General features: G+C 44.4%; 1 protein-coding gene across 2 annotated transcripts in view; it reads right to left on the bottom strand.

Moving 5' to 3' along the window:
* CIB2 (calcium and integrin binding family member 2) overlaps positions 1-26,520 on the bottom strand; it is a 725,063-nt gene that overhangs the window by 518,314 nt on the left and 180,229 nt on the right. The window contains exons 1-2 of one of the 2 annotated variants that reach the window (XM_069624411.1): positions 21,369-21,460; positions 2,578-2,612 (exon numbers count right to left, since the gene is read on the bottom strand). In XM_069624411.1, coding sequence (XP_069480512.1) covers positions 2,578-2,612; positions 21,369-21,401 — 68 coding nt within the window. In that variant the 5' untranslated portion in view covers positions 21,402-21,460. Of the gene's footprint in view, positions 1-2,577; positions 2,613-21,368; positions 21,461-26,520 lie in introns of those variants that run through there. The other variant, XM_069624410.1, reaches the window with a different exon arrangement.

Consider the following 26,520-nt stretch of genomic DNA (forward strand, 5'->3'; position numbering starts at 1 on the left):
CCTTAACTGTCCCTGCCACAGGGGATCAGCGTTCATGCAGTTTCGCGTTCCCAGATTTGATCTTCCCGGGCTGGACTATCTTCACGCCAGCTGCTCTCTCCGTCACGCAGCCCTTTCTTGCTTTTTATTTCCTGTAGCCGAGTCCTCCATGGCACAAAGTCAAAGTCCTTTTTTTTTACTGTTGTTGAACCAATCTGTATGCCTCCTTGGGGCCAACTCTTCTCAGTACCATGGTAAGGAAGCCTAGTATTACACAGCAGCTTTCTTTGGCTCTTCTTTGTCTGGCTTATTCAACTTTGCAGATCAAAGACTGAAGAGACGTTACCATAACAGACAGTGTTATCAGGGATTTCTTGCAGGGACTTCGGGCCCAAGGGAAAAGGGGTTAGGGAGTTCCGTCACGGGAACAGGAGTCCCCATCTCCCGGAGGGGAGTCCCTCACTCTGAGGTCCCGTTTTCTGCCACCCCTTAGTGGGGGGACTACTGGGTAGTGGCCTAGCCTCCCAGGGAAAGTCTGAGGAGAAGTGACAAGATCCCGTGAATCGTCACAAAGACCACAGGAGAACACACCTTTGGGGTGAGAAACAAATCAGCAACTGGCAAAAACCAAATCCAGTGTTTTTACAGTACAGAGAAGAAAATGTGTTTGGTTCCTAAAGGATATGAAATTCTAGTAACAATTCAGGAAACTGCACCTTCGGTTTCTTTCTATGCTCAGCTGCTGAGGGCTTTTCAATATATTCATGTATTTGTATGTATTGCCTCTAGCATCCCCATGCATCTTGTTCAACTGGTAAGTGAATTTAAGAAGAGGGGTGCCTAGATGAAGGCACTCTATCTGTTGTTCCTGTGAGCATTGTTGCTATTGACTTAAACAGTAAATATATGTGAATTTTTTCTTCAACAGGGCTCCGGAAGAAACCTCAGAAAGGCTCTTGTTGAATTTTATCCAAGCTGTGGCGAGCAAGGATGGGCAAAACTATATGCTGTATTATTTACCCCGTCAGTTCACCCTTGTCAGGGTTACAAGCAAGGCTCAAATACACTTACTTATAATCAAGTAACTTTTCATGGAGTAGAAAGTAATTGGCTTTACCAATAGGGATATGTCATGCTTATTAAAATATGTTCTTCCCTTAAAATTTCTCTTAAGATCGGGCAGGAATTTCCGAATTCCTACCTATGCCACTGCTCTACTGGTCACAGATTCAAAACATATCAGTGGAACCTTATGGGTAGAAGCAGGGAGTAAGCTCCTATATGTTCATGCATTCTGGTTTTTGTTTGGCACTTTTTCCGGTTTTTAAAGAGTAAAAATGTATGGTCTATATGCCTCTTAGCTAAGGCTTATTTTGAGTAAATGTTGTCATGACTCACAGGACAACGTAATGTGGATACTAAGCAGAGGCCCAGGAATTCGGATCATATTCTCTAGTGCAGTTATTCTGATGCAATCATCGCCCTTACACAAATTATGAGACACGTTCTCCTGGGCCTTGAATTTCTTGATTAAAGTGGACCATTAAGTCCTATTGGTATGTATTTTGACACATTCCTTTTACTTGCCATTATTCCATTTGCTAAAATTGTATCCTATCTGAATTTTTTGACAGCTGCATCAGTGATACGCGATATTTGTTTTTTGTAATAAACAGGAGTGCTTTTTTCCCCCCAATTGCATTTAACACTTTCTGCATGGTCTGTGAGAAGTGTTGACAAATTATAAGTCACAACTAAACCTATTGTTTATCCTGCGCATACAAACCTTTTTTTGTGCACGCATGTTTTTTTCTCTGCACAGTACTTTTGGTAGGTACTATGGCTTATCTTGAAGTGTGGACTGGTTGATGAGCTCTCTTTATAATCACATGTTAAAGATTTGAATTGCATTGATTGGGAAGCTCCTTTCCAACTCTTGGGAAGCTCACAAAGTATGAATGCTTACAAAGTGGCCTACCTTGTTATTCAATTGCACTAGAGGTATAGACAAGGTAGGGCCTGAGCAGGCCATGACCACCCAAAATCTGTAAATGCCCACTCGGCAACGCTGCATGGTCATTTACAGATGTTGAGGTTACTAAGGTGGGCCCAGGTACATTAGCTTCAGGCACCACTTGTTAGACAATCCTGGCTACGCCTACGAGTTGCGCACATGGAAAATGATGTGCGCACAAACTCTAACCATTTTTGCACTTGAGGAAACATTATTAGAGGGAACATTGATTGTGGGTATGCAAATTATCCAAATAGAAAGTTAGCTCCAGAAAAAGTTTGTCTTGCAGGGCAGTGTTTTTTGGTTTTTTTAACCACAGCTTTATCAACCTAAGACAGGCAGGCTACAGACAACTTCATAGTGGTTTCACCCTTATCATTAGTGCAGTATAGTCAGACAGCCTTAGGGTACGAGCACTTGTAGCGAACACCAACAAAGTTGTGATGTGTTTAAAGTAGATATGAGTAACTACACACAGCAAGAGAATAAGAGCTTGGCAACATTTTTCTAGGTTTCTTTGTAGATAGGGCAATCCAATTCTCCATGCAGAGAAGGGGAGACAATTGTATTAAAAAAGGACTTACCGAAGGATTTCTTTTCGAGTGAAGAAGGTACAATCCTGCAAAAAGAAAATAATGCCAATTAGCTGTGTTCACACTGAAAACGTACTAATTGAAATGCACACTGCAGAAGTGTTACAACCTCCACAAAAGCTGAGAATCCAGACAATAGCTGCCGAGGTTACATGAGCATTACAAAGCCAGGTTTAGTCGCACTGAACCAATGTCCTGCAGCGATATTCCATAAGCAGGTGCCAGGAACAGACTGAATGTTACCAGCGACAAGGGATACAGGGCCACCCCATCAAGGAAAGAAAGATGGGATCCATGATACCGCCAGGAGGACAGGGTAGCTAGCTAGCATGCAGAAAAAGTTAGAACTTTAACAACTTTCCAACCTCTCGCCCAAACCCTTGCACCCATTAACCCCTCCAACCTCCCCTCCGTGAAAGGAAAGGCGTTTCTATCGGTAGCTTTCATCAGCAATATCCAGTGCTAGAATGGAATTTACTGTGGGATCTTGGGAGTTGGGGGATGGGCACTCGGGTCGTTGGTGGACACGGAATAAACAGACCCACTTCAGGCGATCAAGTATTTACGAACACCTGGAAAATATCCCAAGAGAGGAGTGTTTCCTATGATGCTGCAAGCAAGTATAAAAAGGTGGAAACCTTTTAAACCTACAAAGATTGCTTAGATATTTTTTGCAGCGTGCACTTCTAACAGAAATAGTCACATGTATCCGGACAAGGCATTCAAGTGGTCTAGTGGGGAAGTCTCTCGGCTTTCATCCAGATCTATCCCAGCTTCGGAAACAACAAAAGCAAGTTAGGAACTTTAAAACCCTTCTAACATGAATGGTTTTCCCGGATCGGAGATCTGGTAGAAATATTTTGTCAGATCTGGGAAAATCCGGCCCTATGACCAGCACTGAACGTCACCTAATATGGGTAGCAAGTGCTGAAAAGCAAATACAGACCGGGGCAAAAACATTCTCCAAGAAATGTGTGGCAAATGGTGCATTTTAATTCCAATGGGCTAGTAACAAAGGTAAAAGATATCAGATACGTGATACACTCATTCTGTGTATTGGGTTCATATATTTTCAGTGCGTATTGGGTTTGTGAACATAGTTTTCGGCTTATTGAGAGCCTGTCTGGTCACTTCCCTTAGGTGCCTATTGCAGTCCTCCTCTTCCTTAGGCATTGCGGTCAGTTTAATTTCGAGTTTGTTGTATGCATGGAAGTTTCTGAGCACGTGGTTAGCAGTTGGTCAGAACAAATACAGAGTGTCTGCCTAGCCTGAGGAAAGAATAAGAGTGAGGAAGGAAGTGCAAGAGAGCACAAAGGAGGTGGTGTACAGATTTTTCAGTGTTTATGTGGTATGTGGAACCTGAGGGTGTCCCCACTCCTTTTTCCCCCCCGGGGATCCCCCTCTCAGGTGGCCAGGGAAAAGGCTATCGCTTTTGGATCACTATCCTGAAGATGGATAAGCAAGAGAGGATCACCTGGGTGGAAGGAACTTGGGCAGAGTCCTCTTTACCCTTTTCACAATGAGTCCTCTTTCACTAAAGCCTTTGTGGGGTATTATCAACCCTTTCCCTTTCCCAAACTGCTCCCCAGAAACAACACTTTAGTACTGGGACGAGGAAGCGACCCACTAGGAAGACACATACTCATTTTACTGATACATACATATCGCAGACAAAACAGATGTAAATATGCTCCTTTTCTTACATCAGATAGTTTCAAAACCCACTCCAGTACTGAGATGAGAAAGAGAGCTATGGCAATGTACCAGTTTTACAACCAGTCATGTCTGCCTAATGCAGCTCTCCATAGTCATGCAAGAGAACTCAATGACCCAGATCTGGGATCACTTAACACACCTGGTGAATATAAAAAGGCCTGCCGTTTTGAAAGGAGGCAAACAGGCTGGAGGAAAGGAAGCTGGAGACCCAGGTGGCTGGAGAGGTATTGTGCAGGAGACAGGGATGCCAGTGGACGGTTTTGCGAGAGTGCGGAGGTCCTGTTACCCGTCGCAGTAGGTCTGCTTTACAGAAGCTGTGGAACTCCCATTGTCCCCAGCTGCTACCACAGGGAGACAGGAGAGCGAGAGGTATGCTAAGCAGAGACCGCATGGGAGAGGCGGAGTCTGGGGAAGCCACTAGCCGAAGAAGCCTGGAGAAACCGGTCACGGAGTACGCCAAGAAGAGGAGCAATGCTCTATATGACCTGTGTGTGTAAAGCAACTGCACACTCATGACAGGGATGCTCCGTTAGCAAATATCAAAGTCTTTTGAAAATGCTGAACTAACTAAAAGTAACTTAAAGTACTTTTGAATGCCAAAGCAAGTGCGTTTAGGATATTGAATGAACTGAAACTAAGTGAAAGCAGTTTTAAATGCCGCACAGAGTAAAGAGCCAATTGAATACTCATAAATGGAGTGAAGGCAAAGTATTGCATGAGACGGACATTGCGGAATGTGTTGCAAGAAACAAGTAATGACCAAGTTAAGAGGATACCAAGGAGTGTATGAAAGTGAGAATTCAAGTACTGGCCCAAAGCCAAGAGGGGTCCAGGAATTGCAAGCCAAAAGGATAACCATGTTGGCAAGAGCCAGAGGAATACAGAAAGGCATAACAAAGTACAAGGTGGCTGAGCGAGTACGATCCTGGAGGAATCAACTATGCCTCTCTGTCAGATGGAAGCAGTGGCTATTGGTTGATTGAAACTGTAAGAAAAAGGTATCTGTTGCGTGACCTGTAATGGGTGGACCGTGTAGTCCAACAACTGCGCCTAGACCAAGTGCCCTACATGAAAGAAGCCAAGGAAAGTATGTCTAACGAAACTTATGTGTTGCAACACATAAGGAAAATTGAAGTTAAGAAACAGAACTGTGTAAGTGAACTGGTACAAGGTATTGATCTTAAAGGAGTTGGGAAGTATACTAGGGAAATGTATTTTGAAAGCTGGAAGAATTAAACTCTTGAGGAAGGGAATCCCAATATTTTGAGAACTATTTTGAACTTTGGGTAGGGGAAGCTGATCCTAATCCAAGAGCTGGAAGGAGCTCTGAACTTTCTTTTGGAACACTATCCTTTTGATGCCGACATCCCTACACACTGTATACAGTTTGTTGTGAGGGCAAGTATAGGTTTTGGACACAGATATTCGATTTAGACATCCTGACACAGACTATCCTTAGTTTTCTTTAGGTAGGGATATCAGTTTACTCTGCCATCTTCATCTTTGGTTTGTGGCCTCCATTTTTTTTGGTCGAATTGACTATTGAAAATGCCTTGTTTCTGTCTCAGCCACTCGGCCTAATTCATCGGCTATTCCGCCTTCAGAACCTGGCAGCGAGTGTAGCCACCTCTAACCCGTACTGGTCATACATCAGTCCTGTCCTCCGCTCCCTTCACTGGCTTCCAGTGCCAAAATGGATCGAATTTAAGTCGGTGTTTGATGCACAAACAATTCTACCCTCAGGGTGCGGAATATCTTCAGGCTAAGTTTCAGCTCAATGTGCCTGGCTGAACCCTTCGTTCCGCAGCTGCACACATAGTGGCTATCTCCAAATTCCGCCGCTCAAGAACGGAGGGTCGTGCCTTCTCAGTCTCAGTGGCTAAACTAGGGAATAGCCTACCCATTGCTCTTAGGCAGGTTGAGAACCACCTCCTTTTTTGGCATCTTAAAACCTGACTTTTGTAGGTTCTTGCTAGACTTCTGCCGACTGCGTCCCCTGTGCCATCATGCCCTCTGGTGACTGTGCGCGATGTAAATTCTGATAACATAGTACTGGAAAGAGCAAGTCGTTCCATGCTGAGACAAGGGAAGGTGATTGAAGGGGGTGGTCTGGAGATGGAGGGGGATGAGTTGCCAATGAGGAGTTGGAGGGGCATGTGTATGTGGGGAGAGGGGCTTAGCAGTTGACTAGGCTGGTGGTTCAGACTGGGTGGAATTTGGTGCAGGGGGTAGTACGAGTGGCTTGAGGCTGTCAAGGAGACAAGGTTTTTCATGGGGGAGGCTCAGAGGAGAGAGGGAGGGAGGGTATTCGTATCCAGGGTGGGTTGGGTTACTGGTGTGATGCAGGACTCCCCAGGTATATGTGTGTTTGATATGGTGTCATGTGTGGGGGTCCTTGGGGTTCTGGCTAAGGCAGAGAGGGAGGAGGGAGGGGAAATTATCTGGAAGTGGAAATCCTGCAAGGTGGCGCAGTTGTTGCGGTAGTGGCAGGGAGGTTGTGTTTGGAGCGCTAGAAGGCTCCTCTGGCTTGAGAGTTGGATGTTGCGCAGTGTGTAGAAGTGGGGGATGAGGGTCATTCTCATTGGTTGTCCGGAGGGAGAGAGTGGGCGTGAGGAGAGGTTGTGCGGTAGTGTCTGGGAGCAGGTAGGGGAGGGGCGATTCTTGGTGTCCCAGACAGCTATTCTGGTCAGAGACTTGAAAGGGGTGTGGTGGGAGGGGGAAGGGTGTGAAGGGTCAGAGTGTAGAAAATTCAAGTGCAGGGGTTGGAGATGGAGGTGTTGTGGCGTGCATGGGAGTTTGTGAATGAAGGTGCTAGTATGAAGGTGTTGGGGCAGGTGGGGTGCTTTTTGACTTGCCAGAAGGTTTGTTTTGTTTGTGGGTTGGAATTCGAGTGGTGAGTGGCTGTGAGTGAGAGTGATGCTCTGGGTGAGTGTGATGCAGATGAATCTGAGTTGTGGGGGCGGAGATGTGGTCTTGGTTGTTGTGCTGTCCCTGTCAGTTTGGAATTGCCAGACATGGTTGTGTGAGGGAGCACCGCAGCAAGTGTGAAATGTTCAGGTCTGATTCAATAGTTGCAGGTAGAGAGCGCTTAGGTCTGAGGAACCTGGGCTGAGAGAGGCAACCGAGTCGAAGACACTGCAGTCATTAATGTTAAAGGATATTTGTACCGCGCACTATCAAAAGCTAGATATGGGACACTTGACTAGTGGGAGCAGTGCCCAGACCTGATATCACAGCCAGATGTGAGACACCTGGATAGCAGGGAAAAATGCCCAGATTTGAGAAAGCAGCGGCAGAGAGCCACTAGCTAGATGTGAGATACCTAAATAGTGGAAGAGAATGCCCACATTTGAGACTGTTGCAGGCAGTAGTGGATGGCTAGATGTGAGATACCTTAACAGTGGAAGGAAGTACTACATTTGAGACAACAGCAACACGAAACTGACAACTAGGTGTGAGGTACTTCAGTATTGGGGGAAGAGGCCCAAATCTGAGGCAGTTGCAGAAGAGACCAGGCAGCTAGATGTGCGACACCTGAGTAGCGAAAACAAACGTCCAGATTTGAGGCAATGGCAACTGGCAGCAAACTGGCTAGATGTCAGATATCTTAGCATTTGGATGAAACACCTAGCTTAGAGGCAGCGACACCAGCGAACGAGCCGCTAGATATCTATACAGCGAGAGAGTGTACCCACATTTTGAAAAAAGGCAGCAGATGCTAGGTGGCTCAAAGTGAGATACCTCAATATGGGGGAGCCACCTAAATTTCAGACAAGAGCAACAAGTAACAGGTAGCTAGATGCGAGACACCTGAACAGTGGGAGATAAGGCCCAAATTTGAGACCGTGTCTGCAGAGGACAAGTAGCTAGATGTGGAATGCCTGAACAGCACCCACAACGGGGGCACAATAGTAAACCCAATAACACCCAGACTTGGGACACCTGGAGAGAGGGAGAAAGCACCTAAAATGGGGTACAACAGTAAATGCAATAACACCTAGACTTGGAACACCTGTATAGATGGAGAAAGCGCTTAACACGGGGGACAACAGTAGGCTGTAGACAATTGTCCCACACAGATTATGGTTACCTAAAGCAATTTGCCTGGATGCAAGATAGGGCTGACTAACACAAAATACTTAAATGTGAGATATGCTTACCATACAACTGCTGGCTATCTGCCTCAGACTGCAAGTTCATAGGTAATAAGTTTGGTGTGCAGTTGAACGGGCTACAGTTATGGATGTGCCCCCTGCCCATGCCGCACTTACCTTGACAGTCACTGCTGGTTGACGGCTGGAGGCATAACAGGCTAACAAGGGCCAACACAATCTGGAGCTGCTTCTGTATAAGCTGCCCTTAGCTGAAGTGGCTGCACGGGCAGTGGGACTGCCCTACAGTAACGACTTAAGGCGTACACCAGGGACAATCAGCGGTTAGGGACGGGAGGCGGGTGGCGGGAATACCGAAGGGACAAGCTTTGAGCCGTGTGCAGGAGACATGCAGTGCACCACCAAATATATTAAATTATGCCAAAATCAAACCACTATGGTGCAAAATAGCAGGAGCTCAGAGCTAATAGCAAGTCTTACCAACACAACGAGGCTGCAAGACGGAAATGCGAGCTCATCCTCAATTCTGTGACCAAGCTTGCACCAGAGGTTTCAGTAGATGCACACAAGGCCAATCAGGGGTTCGGGTGGGGAGGCGGGAAAGCAGAAAGGACTGAGCCGGGTGCAGGAGACACGTTGCGCATGGCCAGATATATTAAATTATGCCAAAATCAAACCACTACAGTACAAATGAGCAGGAGCTAATAGCAAGTCTTACCAACACGAGGAGGCCACAGGTCGGAAATCAAAGCTGCCAATATAAAATGTCATACCACAATAAGAAATGGCTAAACTGGCTGCATTTAAATACCAGTCAAGATACATAATAAACACTTATCATGCTTGCTTTATCAACCATGCATAGTAAAAAATGCCATGCCTGCGCCAGCACCATGCACTCGGACACGATCACATTAATGATGAATGTGATCATTTGCGTGGCCCTTAGAGTACCAGGGGGCAGATGTGTGTCAGGAGCTGGGGTCCCAGGGTACAGCAATGGTATTTTTTACTGTGCATAGTTGTCCAGTAAAAACTGCCATGCCTGCCCGAAAAACCCTGAGTGCCTCACAGGCACATTATTGTGCATGTGCGAGGTGCTGGGGAGCCCAGTCAGGGTATTTATTTACCTAATAGATGCCCATTAATGAATGGGTTTCCTTCCCCACCATTGCCCGCCTAGCGCCTCACATGCACAGATAATTATGTGTACATGCAAGGCACTGAGGGTTTAGGGGTCAGGCATGACATTGTATGTGAGGCACTAGGAATCCCAACAGACTGGGCTGGCATTCTCTACTGGACAAACCCAGTAAAAAATGCCATGCCTACCACCTGGACGGCCTCAGTGCCTCACACGCACACAAATGTGATTGGGTCTATGTGAAACGCTGTGGGGCACAGGAGTCAAGCATGGTATTTTTTACATGACATCATGGATGCCCTGTAAAAACAAAATGGCCTGCCCATCCCCTCGGTGCCCAGCTCCTCACATGCACACAATAAATCAATGTGGTTATGGGTGTATGCCAGGCACTGCGTGTCCAGGGGGTAGGCATGGCATTTTTTACTGCACATCCATCATAGATGTCCAGTAAGAAAATACTATGCCTGTCCCCTGAGCTCCTCCACAGTGCCCAACACACACACACACGCGCGCACAAACATGATTATGCATGTATGCAAGGTGTCGAGGGGGCAGGCATGGCATTTTTGACTGCACATCCATCAGATATCCAGTAAAAAATACCATGCCTGTCCCCTGGGCTCCTCCACAGTGCTAACTAACACACACACACACACACTCACTCAACATGATTATGCGTGTATGTGAGGTGTTGAGGGGGCAGGCATGGTATTTTTTACTGGACATCCATCATAGATGTCCAGTACAAAAATACCATCCCTGTTCCCTGGGTCCCACAGTTCCTCAGAAGTAGAGCTGATTTTGGTCGACGGGGAGGGGGATTGTGCAACAAAGGCATTTTTAAATATATACCAACCTTGGGAGTAGGGACACTTGCACTGAGGAGGATAGGCACTTTTTAGACGAGAGGGACAGCCCTAGAGCTCTGAGAAACAAAGACATTCTAACCCTTAGAACCACCTCCGAGACTCGGGGTACTCCTTGGCCGTCGGTGACAACAGACAACGTGCACCTTTAAAATTGCACTTTTGGTCACCTACAATCCTGTAGCCCTGCTTGCAACTTCCCCAATCACCCCCTGCCTACCATGCTTCTGCCAATCCTGCTTCTTCTCCTTCCTATCGTTTCCCTTCCACTCCCCCTTGGCCTCAGCCCATCCCCCTCTCGTCCCATTCGACTCTCCCCATCATGTGCTCTCCTCCCAAACACCACTCTTGCCATTCCTCTCTACAACACCCGACCCACTCCATCCGCATCTACCCTAGCCACCGCCCTACATCCACTGCATCAACTACCTCCTCTACCTCTTCCCAACACTACTGATCTCATAATGGGTCTCCATACTCCTGGTGCTGGCTAGCATAGAACCACACCTGCATTTCCCCTAAAACAGCATCACCCTGGCAGTCCTTCACAAATAAAATCACCTTTCTGGCGAGATGAAGGGAGAGAACGAAGGCGTCAATGTTGGTCTTATGAATGGAAAGGTCTCGCCTTCAGAACCAGGTTTAATATACGATTTTACTCCCTCCTCCTTAAAAGTGATCTTGGTTAAACTCCTTGCTCCCACCCATGTTACTATTAACCTCATCTACCACACACCTGCCACACTGAACCTCTTCTCTAATTTTTACCTCCAACTCAAAACCTAACCCGAAAAGGTCCCTGTTTTCACAATGTACAACCTCATTCTCTCCAATGTGTCTAGGGCCCATCAGCTCCAACTTTACTCCATTGTCTGACAACTCTCTAGGTCAACCAATAGAAACTTCCAATTCCCACCCAATGCAACTGTCTCAATCGAATATTCCCATCTCCCACCTTGGTCTCCTCTGCTCCCACCATTAACCACTTCCCCTCTGACCACTCATACACTTCACTAGCTCTATTAATCATCTTTTCTCCAACCCCCACCCCCAGCTATCTGTAAGGGTATCGAAGAAGGAAACCGACACACAGGTGGCATATTTGTGGTTGAAAACGTTTATTAACGTAAAAGAAATCCTCACTAGCCCTATCTCCAAGAGAGGTTTCCCTGCCTCAAACTAAATCTCAAGGAACTGTTAGAATGCCCTTCCAAATAAGAATCTACCGTCCTGTCTCAGAACCTACCTCTAGCCCTTGCACTACAACTAAAACTAATATTGTCCAAAAAAGTTCTTTCTCCAGGCAAATTACTCCCTTCTCCTGGTGTATGGTTAGCGCTCCCTCAATGTTCTCTTGCAAAGACAATACTGGGGGGGAACGACTCCCCTGTCCTGCATCAATCTCACAGAAGGTTCTCCCCAGGAGAATGACTGTTTTCTCCTGGTATATGTATGGTTGCTCCAGAAAATGTCCTCTTGCACACAAATGCCAGGGGGGAGGACTCCCTTCCCCTTGCTGGTAACTCCAGCACTTTGCACAGTTAACCTTTTATACCAGAAGAATGGCTCCCTTATCCGGGTATCGATCAGCACTGCCTTGGAACTTTTTCACAGTATCAACAACGTTCCAAGTCTTACTCATCTCGGAATCCCAAACCGCTTCTCTAGTGGTCAGTGGGCTTACCTCTGCCACTGATATAAGCACGATGTCCTTGGATGCAGTCTTCTCTTTCGTTGGGGTCTCAGACCCTTCTTTGCTGGTTAGTGAACGTATCCCTACCACTGGTACGAGGAAGATTTCCTCTGATACACTTCACTTTTTTTCAGGTCCCAGACCCTTGAAGCACTTATGCTGGCCTGAAGCCGAGACCTCTAAACTCCCCACACACCCCTACCAGTCCACCCATGCTTCCATTTACCTTCTGGGACTTCCTTGCACGGCTTCAGTCTCTCCAAGGACTAGGGTCGGTCTCCTTCCTGCAGCCGCCAGCTTCTACAGCATCTCTGCTTGTTGAGGCTTCTTGCTGTCTAGGCACCGTTCGGGGACTCGCAGTCCACTGCCTCACCTATTTGCTGCTGACCTCTGTCCTGCCGATGCAGAGCCGTCACTGACTCTAAACTTCCCATCAACGACCTCTGCAGAACCCTTCCCTCAGGTCCACCATGTACCTTTGAAACTCCCTCGGTTCTCCGACCACGGAGGAAGGCGAAGGCCTCGAGTCCTTCATTTTCTTTCTTATGGGGCTTGCTATGCCCCAGCGTAACAAACATCTGTTATCAATGGCTCATTGGTATTCCCCATGCCTTCTGTGAGACACTTCGTCTCAATACCAGGAAAGTCAGTAATCTTATGTTCTTGTTTGTCCTAGTGCTTTCTATCTTAGTTGCATTCCTGGCACTACAGAAAAAGGTCTCCCACTCAGGGGAGAAGTGGCGATACATAGCAAATCGTCACAGATCACCAAATTTAAATTCAACCCTAACTCTGTGATTCCGATCCTCGACCAAGAGTACATTTCACTTCAAGCTCACTCACCTCCACTTGCTCACGCCATTGAGCGTGCTTTTACTGAAATCAATTCTGCACTTCAATTATCACTACGCTGCCTGCTCCTTCACACCCTCTTGCTCACATCCTAAACCATTGTATTGTACTGTAATCCTTTAGCGGCAAGGAGGAAAGCTGAGGTGCTAAAACTTTGCAGAATCTAAGAGTGCAGACTTATGCTGTACGCAAGAAGAAGGGGAGGCCGCCCAAGGAAAAATATAAAATAGAAGAGTTTTTTTATGTTTTCAAAAAATAACGTCTCCAATATTTTGTAGATCAGATGGTTGGTTACCTGTTCCAAAGTTTGACAGCTGGAACTATTCTCGATGTCCGATATCCTCTGGAATTGCATACAAGGGGAACGAATATTGAATACTTGTAGGTTGATACAATTTTAAAATATTGTAAAGGTAAATGGGAGCATTACAAAATAAAGCTTTGTGGGCAATGGTAAGCAACTTAAAAGAATTTCTACATTTTGTGGGAATCCAATGGAATGTTTTAAGAACCACAGGAAAATTAGCATATCTAGAGAGATTCCGAACTATGCGAGCTGCTGTGTTTGCAAAAAAGGGACGGATGATTTAGTGGAAAATGCGAAAAGAACATTACAATAGTCTTATCTACTGCCCATGATAGCTCTGGCAATACACGCACCGTGATGCTCTAATATTAGAGGCCTTAGCTGTCCAAGAAGCATCAATTGAAAATGTGTTAGGATATAAGACCTGTGAAGCCATAGAAGGGTTCAGTCTCGAGGAAGACCCTGGGGGTCATCACAGCTCTTAGGAGTCTAATCTTGTGCCCCCACCCCTAAAGTAAATGAAACCTTGAATCTCCCCTGTGATCCATCTGCTGAGAACACTTGCGCCACTATCACAAAGACGGATCTCCCCCTCTCCTTGCTGCCTACAAGGACTCTACTGACTCAGACTAGAAGCTCTCACAGAGCCAAACCCTCCTCTTGTTTCCCGTCCCCAATTACACCCCTGCAATCTGTCAAGGACCTTCCAGGCCATGTTACCCCACCCCACTCCCAAGAGTCTCCAAGTTTCGCTCTCTTCCACTAAACCCCCCAAAATACAGGACAGCCTTCTACTAGTGATGCACGAAGGGCACCAAAACTTGCTGTACATGGCGAGATCAAAGAATGCAACTCAAAGGAGTAAGTAAGGAGTACGAGAACCATCTCGATGAGAAGCAAGAAGGAATATGCGTGTAGGAGAGCAGCTGCTACTATTATCCAGAATGTGCAAGCATGGATATGGACATTAAAGGAACGATCGAAGAATCACAAGAAGGACAAAGTAAGAAGGAACACAAGCAGCTACTTTTTACATTTTACTCTACCACGTAATGATCAGTAATGCATCAGGGGCATCATTTAGGGGTTGCCAGGGGTCACAACTGCGACCATGTGGTCTCCCTTGCTACCCCTAAAAGAAATAAAAAATGTAAACGCAAGCTCCTGGGTTGCGGCCAGAGGCCTTTTATGAAAATAAAAAAAAAATGTAAAAAATAAACCCAAAAGTAAACACACAACAGGGGCTCCACAAATCTAACACTTTCAGCAGTGATAAGAAAGAATAGGACTAACAAGTAATGTGTCTTTCTGGAATGGTAAACAATTGCTAAACCCGTTAAAGGTTTATTTTAGGCACACTTCAGGGGGTGAGCCACTGATTTAGTCTGTTCTTAAACGCCTCAACTCAGCCTTTCATTCTTCGGAGGTCGATAAATGAGTACCAACACAGGATGGATGGTATCGTATGTACATTTGTTCTATATAAAGCGCTATATAATAACACATTATCATTTGGCCATAGACGTCTGCTTGCATTCACAGTAATTTATTAATATGGGCCTATACACACTGAGCTTAACGATACATATGGTGATCAATTCTTGTATGAAATGTATATCACGTTATAGTGATATTGTAACCATATTTTTTGTAGTGTACTTAAGAATAATGCTATGTGAGGCAACTTCTAGTGTTGTCAAGGGGTGAAAGGTCGTGTTCCATCGCCTCCCGTGATATCACTTCGGGGTGAGGTCACCCCAGGCATTTTGGTGAAATGACGCCCCTGTAATGCTTATGGAGGCATCACCTTATTATAGGTCTGCCTTGACAAAGGCTGGTTGGGTGAAACTCATGGCCATGCAGTCAGCTTTCTGTAACCGACACGTTACTGTATTAGCCTTTTTGAAATCGATAGATCACTGTATTAATCTTTTCAAATGGACACAGATTTTCCTTTTTCCCTTTTTTAAATGGATGCAACAGCATTTTGGAATGAACACATTACTGTATTAAACAACCATTTGTAATAGACACATTAGTACAATTGTTAGTCATCCAGGGGCAATCCATAGCCTTGTAACCACAGCCGAGTATATGCACACTGCAAATGAACAGACTTTTGTGAAGCAACAGATTACGCTTTTTTTCAATGGTCATGACTAGGTTATTGATAAACAAGTTATTCAGTAAATGCCCTACACAACTAAAGCTATTAAAAGATGATTTACAGTTACTGTAAGGGCTCCTACACTGGCGCCAGCATCATTTTACAGCCTTCTATTCTCTCCTACCCCTCATTAATATCCCTCCCTGCCCATCTTGACAACACGCCCCTATCTATCCTGCTTCTCCACCACTGAAATTCTACCGATCCTGTGCTCCAATGAACCGCTTTGCACCACAAAGTAAGGCATTTCACCCATCACCTCGCCCTACCCCTCACCTTATTCAAACTCTTGCTACTGGTATCTTACCAGCCTGATAAAAAAGCTGTTCTACTTCTCCTAAGCAAACCAAGTGCTGACCCCAACAACCCCTCATTCTACAGAGTACTGCATTCTCTCCTTCACTACCACTTCGAAATCCTTAAGTCGGTTGTCTTCAAATGTATGACCAACTATCTCCAAGTACACTCACTTCCTAACCTCCCCAATCTAGCTTAATGTCCACACATTCAATTGAGACTCTTCTCACTTATGTCAAAGTTCTTAACACTGCCCACCACTCTCCCCTCTGCTCCTTCTAGACTTCAGCTGCATTGGACACTGGGGATCCTCCTTCCCTCTATCAAACTCTTTCCCTCCTTGGCGTCAAGGACACTAAAGTTGACTATGTCCTAACTCTGACCACTCCTCCATCTCATGGGACTACAGCACCAACTCTCAGTGGGCATTCCTCAAGAATCAGTCCTAGGCCCACTTCATGTCACCTTATACACCACCTTATTCGGCCAAATAACGTCCTCCTTTGGCCTCCACTATTATCGCCCTGCTGACGACAGAGATCTTCCCCATCCCCCAATTCACCTCTCCAATCTCTGGACGCACAATCACTGCCTATCAGACAACGACCATTCAACGGCTGTACTCCAGCATGAGGCAGGTTCCTCAAAGACAGAAGTCATCATCTTTCTCCCCAACGAAAATACGAACCCCACGCTATGCTCTCTTTCCCCTCTGACTATTTCACCTCCTCCTCACCCATGACTCTCAAATGTAGGGTTCTCTTTGGTCACAACCTGAAATGTTTCCAGTTCATCAAGGCCACTGCCATCAGAGGCAGATGCATCCTCCTAAACATTAAGAAAATCTGTCTACAACTGATGCTCCATTCACAACACATTTTCCTGCGCTCAGAAAATGAGTTTGTGAAAGTCTACATATCCTCCCTTTTCTATGTTGAGGAAGACTCAATTAACCCAGGTGAGATGCATCATGGACAAATGAACTTATTTCAATTGAATAACCCAGTGTACGAGTGGTTTAATAACTTGGGCCATTTACATTATAATGAATAAACTGATACCCTCCAGAGCGGCAGGGCTGGACACTAAAGCAAATGTGGTCCTACTATATGTGCAAATCTTCTCTGGGTACTGTTTAAAGACATTTTAACAAATGGCAACATACCATGTGGTTTGAAAAACTATGTTTATTCCAATACATAAGAAGGGACCAATTGATGACCCTCATTACTACTGCCTGTTGACTTTGCCGGACACTATTTCTAAGATGTTTGCTTCTTGTATCTTAAATAATTCACAATAATTACACTGAAAATAACTACTTGGCCCGCAACAGATGGGTTTTAGAAAAGGGCTTAGCACTGTGTACAACAATTGGATCCTAATTTTTCTTACGAGTTCAACCTTAAATGTCTGAAGAGCTGAAACTATAGGTTTAATTGATTACTCACATTCCTTCGATTCCGTATGTCGTAGTAAATTATGGGGAAAATTGCATAAATGGGGCCTTAATCGGAATGTCCTTGATTTGAAAAAACAATTATACCATGAAACATTGGTTTGTATTAGAATACAACAAGGAGGTTTATTATCACAAATCAGAACAAATGTGGGACTACAGGATTATCACCATTGCTTTAGAACTTGTTTGTGTATGACTTTGCAGATAGTTTAAAAGATGTTAATTTTCCCCATATCTAGGCACTTATCCTTTATCTTGGGTAACATATGCTAAAGACACATGCTAATTGATAGAACATCAATAGCGTTACAACAAAGCATTAATGAATTAATGGCATTTTCTAATTCAAAGGACTTTAAAATGAACGTAAAGAAAACACATATGATTGTGGACCCCTGTAGATGTAAATATCGCTTTGTTTGGAAGCTGGAAGACAAAACGATAGAAGTGGTGGAAAAATATGGATATTTAGGGATATTAATTGATAATACATTAGGAGGATATACTTTGATGAAATCGGTGGTAACTAAAATACTTAGTAAATTTAGAATTATTTAGGTTTTCATCAGATCAGTTCCGGGGGTGGGGGGCTATTGCATGGAAGGATCAGTGCAAATCTATAAAATTAGCTTCATGCCTGCAATACTGTATGGAGTAGAAGTATTACTTGAGAAAGAAGTAGACTGGGTTAGACAATTGGAAGGGTAAATACGGTGCCCGTGTTTGGGGTTACCAAATTCTGGATCAATTGAGGCCATGTGAATTTGGCCTTGTGACTATTCTAACCAGAAATTAATTTGCACAGTTCATTTTATTTGAAAATATTGCTGGACAATGATAATTCCTCCTCACTGCCATCATTGTTTGAAAAAAATGGGAAAGGACAGCCCTGAAGCTTGGACCATATACATTAAAGAAATTGAGAGATTTCATGCAGATATTAACTTTGTTATGGACTCAGAGGATAGTTTGGAGCACCAATTGAAGTTACTTAAATATAAAGTGGGAGTTTGGCATTGGGTGCTTTGTTGACAAAATTAGGAAAGCTATGTAAATTTCAAATGTAGATTAGTCATTCCCCAAACAAATGATAGGTAGCTATGTAATTTTATAATGTGACTTCGTTTTAATCTGCTGTATACTATGGAAAATGTCGGGATTCAAATAATATTGCGTATGATTTAAGGAAGTTTAGATTATGTCACATACGAGTGTAGAAACATCTAGTCGTGTTCTCACTGACTGCACGGTCCTTAAACACAAATATATTAGGGGCTGTGGCAAGTTTGTAGACGATATATTAACATGCGGGAGGATCGATTTTGAGGACAGATATTTTTGGGTTGCCCCTTGGTGGAGATGGCATCAGTAGCATATTTTATATGTAAAGAATTTTTAAAATGTGTAGAGTAAGGGTTATTAGACCTTTTGGGGGATTATGTGCTATGTTTCTATGTTGTCTTTTTTTTTTTAAAGGTAGGATGTATGGTAACCTATATATATCATGTTTTTCTCTTTTCATGAATTTTACGTATTTTTATGGTATCAAATTGTGTAGTGTTTTGCAGTGTATTTTGTATCATATGTTGTGTGAATGTCTGTATTGTTAAACAAATTGCACAGTAAAAAAATATTGCTCCTCCTCTCAAAAACATTGAGTTTGCAAAATATACCCTTTTCAACCCTCCAAGATCCTCGACTACCTATCTCTGCATCACCACTCTGGATAGATTTCCATGCAAAAATCACTCTGTAAATTATTGCTACTAGTCTATAAACCCATCAATAGCCTGGTCCCCACAATCATGTTGACTGCATCTCACTGTATTCTCCCTCTTTAATGAGCTGCACCTCCTCTCTTCACAATTTATTAGTTCTCTGTGTCACCTCCCACTTTCACTCCTTTTCCCCGCTTGCCCCACTTGACTGGAATGCTCTCCTGCAGTCCATCAAAACCGTCTCTTCTTGGAACACCTTAGAAAGCGGCTCAAACTCCAGCTGTTAACGACTGAAGGTGCTTCCCAAACACTTCCAGCCTAGCCACCCAACCCACCTCTCTTGCATTCTGCCATCAGTACTGCACTATGTAATCAACCCACCTTTGCTGCATTCGGTCATCAGTACCACAATATGTAATCAACCCGCCTATGCAGCATTCTTCCATCAGTATTCAACCCACCTCTGCTGCAATCAGCCATCAGTATTCAACCCACCTCTGCTGCATTCTGACATCAGTACCACACCATCTAATTTGTAAAATGCGTGAGTACTGGCCTCTGGCCGTCAATGTTAAAAAAAAAAAAAAAGATTGCTTTGTCCTCCAGTCAGTCTCTGTGCCTCGTGCATGTTCCCCTCCCTTACACCTTCCCCACCAGATATACGCCAATCAAGCAATGCTCTTATGTAAACGCACCTTACTCTACTACTGCCTACTTTGCAAGTCATTGTTGTCTGAAATGAAACCCACTTTTCCCAATAAAGACAAAACGATGCATAGCTATTCCCAACACGTTTGTGCTTATGCTTATTCTGAGCATATGGTCTGTAATCAAGTCCAGACCACGTGTGAAGTGCTCATTTTCTTTGCCTCTATTCAAAGCATCCTGAATACGCATAAAGACATTCTTGTGTGAGATTTGGGGGCATATGCACATTAATGCAGAGCATATTGTTTGTGTCTACGTATTTTCTGAGCGTAATGTCAGTGCTTCCATACATTGCGCGTATTGTAGGTGCGTATTGGGAAATGTTGCAGCGTCTTGAAATTCAAAGTGCATCATCCGTGCGGACACATTCTGTGCATGCCGTGTTTGCAAGTTCAGAGCGCATTGCAAGTGCCTGCAATGGGTCTGGGCGTATTCGTTCCAACTGTCCGGTCTTATTCGATGAATGGACGCCTGGTGCGAGGGACTGACAGACAGCATGTGTGCATTTCAACCAAAAAGGGAGGAAAAACAAAGCGACAAATACACACTTCTATGGGCCTCCTAGCTAAAAAATAGGCATTTCGGTTTTCTTTACTTAAAGCTGCATCATTGACAGTTGCAAGCAAGAAGTGTTCCAGAACGCTGCTTTTATATTTTAAAAGAATAATTGGTTTGCTGTTGTCATAATTCACTAGAATAATAGCCAACACGTTGTTTGGATATAATACAGTCTCTCCTAACCCTTGTGGTCGAATGTCTCAGATAAATATAGGTAGTGAACAGCGCTTAAGTGCAGGTACTCGCCAAGCTACGAAGCCGGACATTCCGGCGCAGTGCTTCAGGCGCCAGCCGTTTCGGCGCAGCACCTTCTGCACAGAGGTCCCTTTTAGCCACAGCCTGTTTGCAGGCAATGCCTAGTGAGCTTAAATACTGTGCTAAGGAGCACACACCTTGGTAAAGCAGTGTACCCGAGATTCTTGCACGCAAACTACCCGTTATGCATTGTGTTAAGAAAGTTTGAATATCAATAATTACTTTCTTCTTTGCATGTCAAACCAGCAGATATTGTAGCTGTGAGCTAGAGTTCAGAATGGGAGTTGTATTATTGCTGGCTTTCATTGCATAATAAGGAATTCAGGAGCTAACTGGAGCTGTGTGCGAGTTTTCAGTCGAAAACGTTGCATCATAACTCCTTTTACCTAAACATTCCCATATTCGAAAAGGCACCGCTAATAACGAAACCTCTTAAAAAGTAATTTACAGGCTTTCCAAATCAATGCCTGCTCCATCAAAGGAAGCCAATGGTAGATGCATTGTTGTCTCTCCTTGTTGTGGGGGTGTGGGTCCTGAAGGAGACATTATGGTCACTGTCGGTTGTGGACAGAGGCGGGGCGGGGGGCGCTGCTTTCCCCAGCAAAGGCTGTAGAAGCGTAGTCCTTTAAATGGCGATACAGTGAAATGAAAAGTTTTCATTTTCACTCGCAAAATAGTCGAGTACCGTACTCTCTTTCAGGCGTTGAGAAGTTCAGGTGCTCAAAAGCTAAAAGAATAAATAAGAAGGGCAGGTAAGGAAGGACCGGCCCATTGGTATTGAAACAAGTGCTATACTCCTAAACGAGAGTTCATTTCTGCTCTGCCCTCTCCCGACAGCCACGGCCATGGAGACATAGAAGCCAGTCAAATATGCTCTAACAGTACAATACAAACAGTTTAAAGTTTCAAAGTAGGCTATCACACCTGTGTTACATCAATTATTAAGCTCTTGCCCATCTTCTTCGGTGCTAGGAGATGCCGTTCCTCCTTTGCATATTGGGTAGCGTTATTGGATTACAGCCGCACAACAGGCGGGTTTCCTTGAGAGCGGTGGACGGGGACGCCGTGTTGTCTAAAAATGAACCGACTGAAACAAGAGCCAGCCAGTTCTAGTTCCGTCCATTTGAGATCCACAGGAGCTCCTGGGAAGCCAACACCTCGGAGTACTCTGTTTACCAAGGATAGATCTCGCGCAGGCCAGCAACCGGATTGGAACCGAGAGCACCTTTTGTCAGAAGAACTCAGTTTGCATGGTTTCTTATCCATCATCCGATCATCCCCTTTTTCTTAACACCACTAGGCCCGGGCACTAGTCTATAAAGTTCTGAACCTTCACAAACAAATTGTAAATTCGGCACGTTAATATATATCATTCATGAAATGAACGCACACTTCAATAATGAGCCGACTTGATAAAACGATTTTACATTCTAAGTTTGAGCTATTAGGTGGCACTTGAACCACCTATAAGCCGAAACGATTACATTAGAGTGTAGATAGAAATGGCATACGAGGAGGGGGGACACAGTTTGTAGGTGTTTATTTGCCCATCCATTGAATGCCCATTGCCATGGCCATTCCCACCCATTCCTTCCCCTCCCTGCACAAAACAGCTAGCTTTAATCACGTTTTACCATCAAACCTTGCACTAGAAGTGCCTGCCTTCTTTTTTCAAAGCACCCTTCTAAGAGTCAATGACTTAATTGGAGATGTGAAACTGCTACGGGTGCAATACAAATGTTTTAACCAGGTCTGCCTAAGACACTCGATTTATGAGCACTATGCGTGTCCACTGAACTCCTGTTAAAAATAGGCATTGGCAAAGCCAACCATTTGGCTTGTGTATTAGTATTACTGTTATTAGATGGCTAGCTACTACCAACATTTTGCACCTGCGAGCAGCAATGGCCAGTTAATACCGGCAGTGCCTGGCAAGTGCCTTTCCCATGCCTACAAACGGTTTATTGAACGGCCACCCTTAACATGAGGAGTTCCTCCCCTCCCCAAGCCAGGTGTCGCACAATAAACTGTTTAATGTAATTTCTTTATTTAGCCGTATTTCCATTTCATCTCATACCCCTTGGATCCCTCCCCCTGAGCTACCAATGAGCCAAGAAAGCGGCCGGTGTACAGGAATTTTATTTGTATTTATATGAATAATCAAAAATGTAGATTACTGTAAAATGACATGCCACCTTCTTTGTGGCTCACAATTAAACTTATAACACAAATAAGTCACACAAGTTGTTTGGGAAAAACAGAAATCAATTATTTTCTTTATCCCAGTTTCAGTCGAGGAATAATCAGCACTGGTCAGTGAACCAGATCAATTTGCACATGCAATGCTGTACAATTTCCATTTTCCGGCGTGCTTAAAAGGCTAGCAGTTGGGTTTACAGATTTGTGCAAATGCATATGGCAATTATTTCACCCACACTTTTGCTTTAAAATAAACACAGGGTGATTTAGCAGTTTGTTTCTGACACCCCCCTACTTTGGTCTCTGTTTGGGAAGTCGAACACAAACCGTGGAGTGATTTTTTAGTAATTTGGGATTTCAGACTACCCTCCACTTAAAGGGCTGTGTTGTGGAAGCTGAACACATAAGATTACCCAATTAAATTACAGTCTATAGTTTTCAGCGCACAATGGGAAAGAGATTTGTTAATTTTAACAAAAATCACACTGAGGTGTTCTGCCAAGGGGAATTAATTCAATTAATATTTTAGTTAAAAAGACTACGGATCTACAGAGTTTTGCCCTCGCCCACTATGAAGGAAACTGATTTAAGGAAAGCAGACCAACCGCCCCCGTTTGGTTTGAAATGGCTCAATTCTACTTCCATTTAAAACCGGTTTCAAATTCAGGAAAGCCAGCTGCAATTCAGGACCCTCTCGGAGGACATGGGGGGGGGGTCTGGTCACTCCACTCTCAAGGATGGTCCTGAGCTCTTCACCATAGGGCCCTGTCAGCTTTTTTAGGCCTCACCAGCAATAGACAGCTCTACCCAGATGCAACAATCTCCTTTGGTGTTTCCTTGCGGCTGTCTGGTGGTAATTTTTAGCAGCTCTCCCTTTTCTCACATAGTGCATTCATTTTATATACCAGTGATGCCACCATCAATATTTCAATTTAGGGCAGTGCTCTGCAAGAATGCCTGCAACCAGGACTGCAGTGTTATCCTTCCCTCTCTCTCCTCCCCACCCCCCCCCAGTCCAGCCTCTCTCCCAGGATTGGTTTAGGAGTCTAGAGCAGAAATATGGCAACTCCCATTTGAAATCCACTTTTGGCAAAAATCTAGTTATGTGTAGAAAACGTCATAATTTACTAGTAGCTACTCCAGAGGGGCTGCACCTGGGCTACTCTAGCCTAACCTTGGAGTGCCATACTGATGGTTACTCCCTCCTGAGCTGCAGCAATTGTAGCTACATTGTGAAAGGAGAAACAATAAATCATCCTTACACAGGAGAGAAAAATCAGACTTGGATGCTATGCCACATGTGATACACCAGGGATCGTCTATGGGATTAAATGCCCATGTGGATTGTATTATGTTGGCCAAACAACGCACAGCAAAAACAAGGTGGAACGAACACAGATCCTGTATCAGGAATAAAACCGTCAGCTCAGCGGTGGCAAGACATTTGCAAAATAAACATCATAACTTGTCCCAAAAAAAAAAATTGTGATTTTAGAAAGAGTCCAAAGAAGAGAGAAACACGAATATCTACAAAAAAGATTTAATCAACGTGAGACGTTCTGGATCGATAAGAGTTCTCGGAAACCAAAGGGAATTAATGAGGAGATCAACTACATGTGCTTCCTCTAAAACAGAAAGAAGCGCATGTATTTTCTTTACCGGAGTGTTGTGAACTTTACCTGGATACTGTTGTTGTCATGATGTATAAATGTGCTGAACATTTTTACATCTACCTTATTAAAGGCACATCGTACCCCTTATGGAATATTCTCTCTCTCACGGTCAGGGGGCGACCACAAATTTTTATCATATAAAAAGGAGACAGAAATTACATTTCTAAAAACAATGCTAATCTATACATCCAGTATGGTGTAAAAGTCCCTCCCTGTACACTTGGTCTTGAAAAAATAGACTTAGTAACTAATAATTTTCCACAGTATCAAAACAGTTTATTTTAATAAAGTTTAACAATACTTTGTTGTGATAAACTTTATTAAAATAAACTGTTTTGATACTGTGGAAAATTATTAGGTACTAAGTCTATTTTTTCAAGACCAATTGTACAGGGAGGGACTTTTACACCATACTGGATGTATAGATCAGCATTGTTTTTAGAAATGAAAATTTTTACATACATAATTTGGTCATCATGATATACAAATGCGATGAATTTTTGATTATGTTCATTTATGTTTCTGAGATTTGCGACAAATCCTTCCTCTGGATTGGATTTCCCAATTGAGTTTATACTATTAGGATTCTGTTTATATTATTAGATCCTGGTCGACTATATGACAATAATTGTGAAAAAAATGGGGACGCTACCATGCAGTATTAGAGGCACTCACCATCAGACACATCCGCACACCCCATAACGTCCATTTTCATGGCTCAAAACAAGCATTAACAGGCACGTAGCTTGCTCTACAACACGGGTCCCCATGGCAACAGTCCCGCCCCTCTGTCACCGCGGAGAGGTGGGTCCCGAGGCGTTCGCGCTGCTGCCCATCGCCCTGCCCACGTTCGTCTGCACTCGCGCGCATTTCACCTTCACACCGAAGGCGTTCGGTCCTGCACACGAGCATCGCAGAAGCAGGTAAGAGACTCCTTTACACGCACGCATATATGAGTCACTCGATCCATAGATAGAAGGACTTACACATTCTTCAACTATTGTTAAACAGGATCGTTGGAGACAACGCTAACGAGCACGTAGATGAGAGGACAACTACAATACAGCAGGTACAGACTGCTTAGTAACAAGGGGTAATATATATTGGACTTTTACAGTTGTATAGCGTTTCTGATATTATTTTCACTTATTTCCTCTCTTGTTTACCACAATCACTCAGATCAACTTGGGGTATTGTAACGCTCACCTGGTATCCACGGGGACGTCACTCTGCCTATTCTGACCTCTTACGACCTCGAACCCTTCCCTGGAGGCTATTCGACTGGAGACTGGGCCTAAAACACAGGATTGGTAGAGTTTAACTCCCTATTGTCTCTGTGTGCTTGAACCCCTTCTTCCCCAGGGTCCAACCCTTCCCTTTGATCCACAGCTCACCTTGGTTTCTTGGATAGGGTGCTCTCCGTCCTGCTTTCAGCGCAGGGGCACGTTGATTGATGCAGGCTCGTTGCTGCCTAGTTATTTCATTGGCAAAAGTCCGACGGGTAAGTATAATGAGTCTTTTGAACAGTTCTCTAACTTCGTTCCTTTCCTTCCTTAAATGATGGACGGCGTCCGGGGATGGCGGCGTGCTGCTGAGATGAGTAGCGCTGAAGGTGAGTGAGAGTGCGATGTGCGATGCACCCCTTTCATATTTGTATTGAACTGCGTTCTTTTCCTGTGTCTTTTAGGTGCCGCAACGTTTTCAGCGTGGATGCTGGTTATGAAGAACACATGTGGTGAGTAAGCGCGGTATGCGGCGCCTCTAGATGTTTCCACGTTAACCTGGAGTGTCTTTTCCCTCTTGCAGATGGATGAGAAGTTCCGGAGACAGAGTTCCCCCAGAGCGGCTGGGATTCAGGTAAGCGTTTGAAGCTCGTACAGTATTTAAAAATAAGCGAAGATTTGCAGAATGCTTACTAATGCCTTTTTTCTGTTCTTTTCCCTTTTCCTTAGGAAGCAGTGTGCCGGGATGGAAATGACACCGCCGAAGAAGCCCGCAGAACAGAAGGAGCGATGAATGATGGGCAGAAGCGCCGCACGGTAAGGCTGTTCCTAACAGTGTTCTTGTTCTTGCAGGAGCTGAGCACAGAAGAAAGATGCAGGCCTACTGGAGACCGATCCGAACACGGTGAGTGTCACGCTGCATGTGCAGAAAACACAAAGCATGTTTCTCAGCCTGGGCGTGGCTTAAATAGTCTATGGGTA

Source organism: Ambystoma mexicanum, chromosome 11 (genome assembly GCF_040938575.1).
Source record: "Ambystoma mexicanum isolate Mex_15411 chromosome 11, UKY_AmexF1_1, whole genome shotgun sequence".
NCBI classification, from domain to species: Eukaryota; Metazoa; Chordata; class Amphibia; order Caudata; family Ambystomatidae; genus Ambystoma; species Ambystoma mexicanum.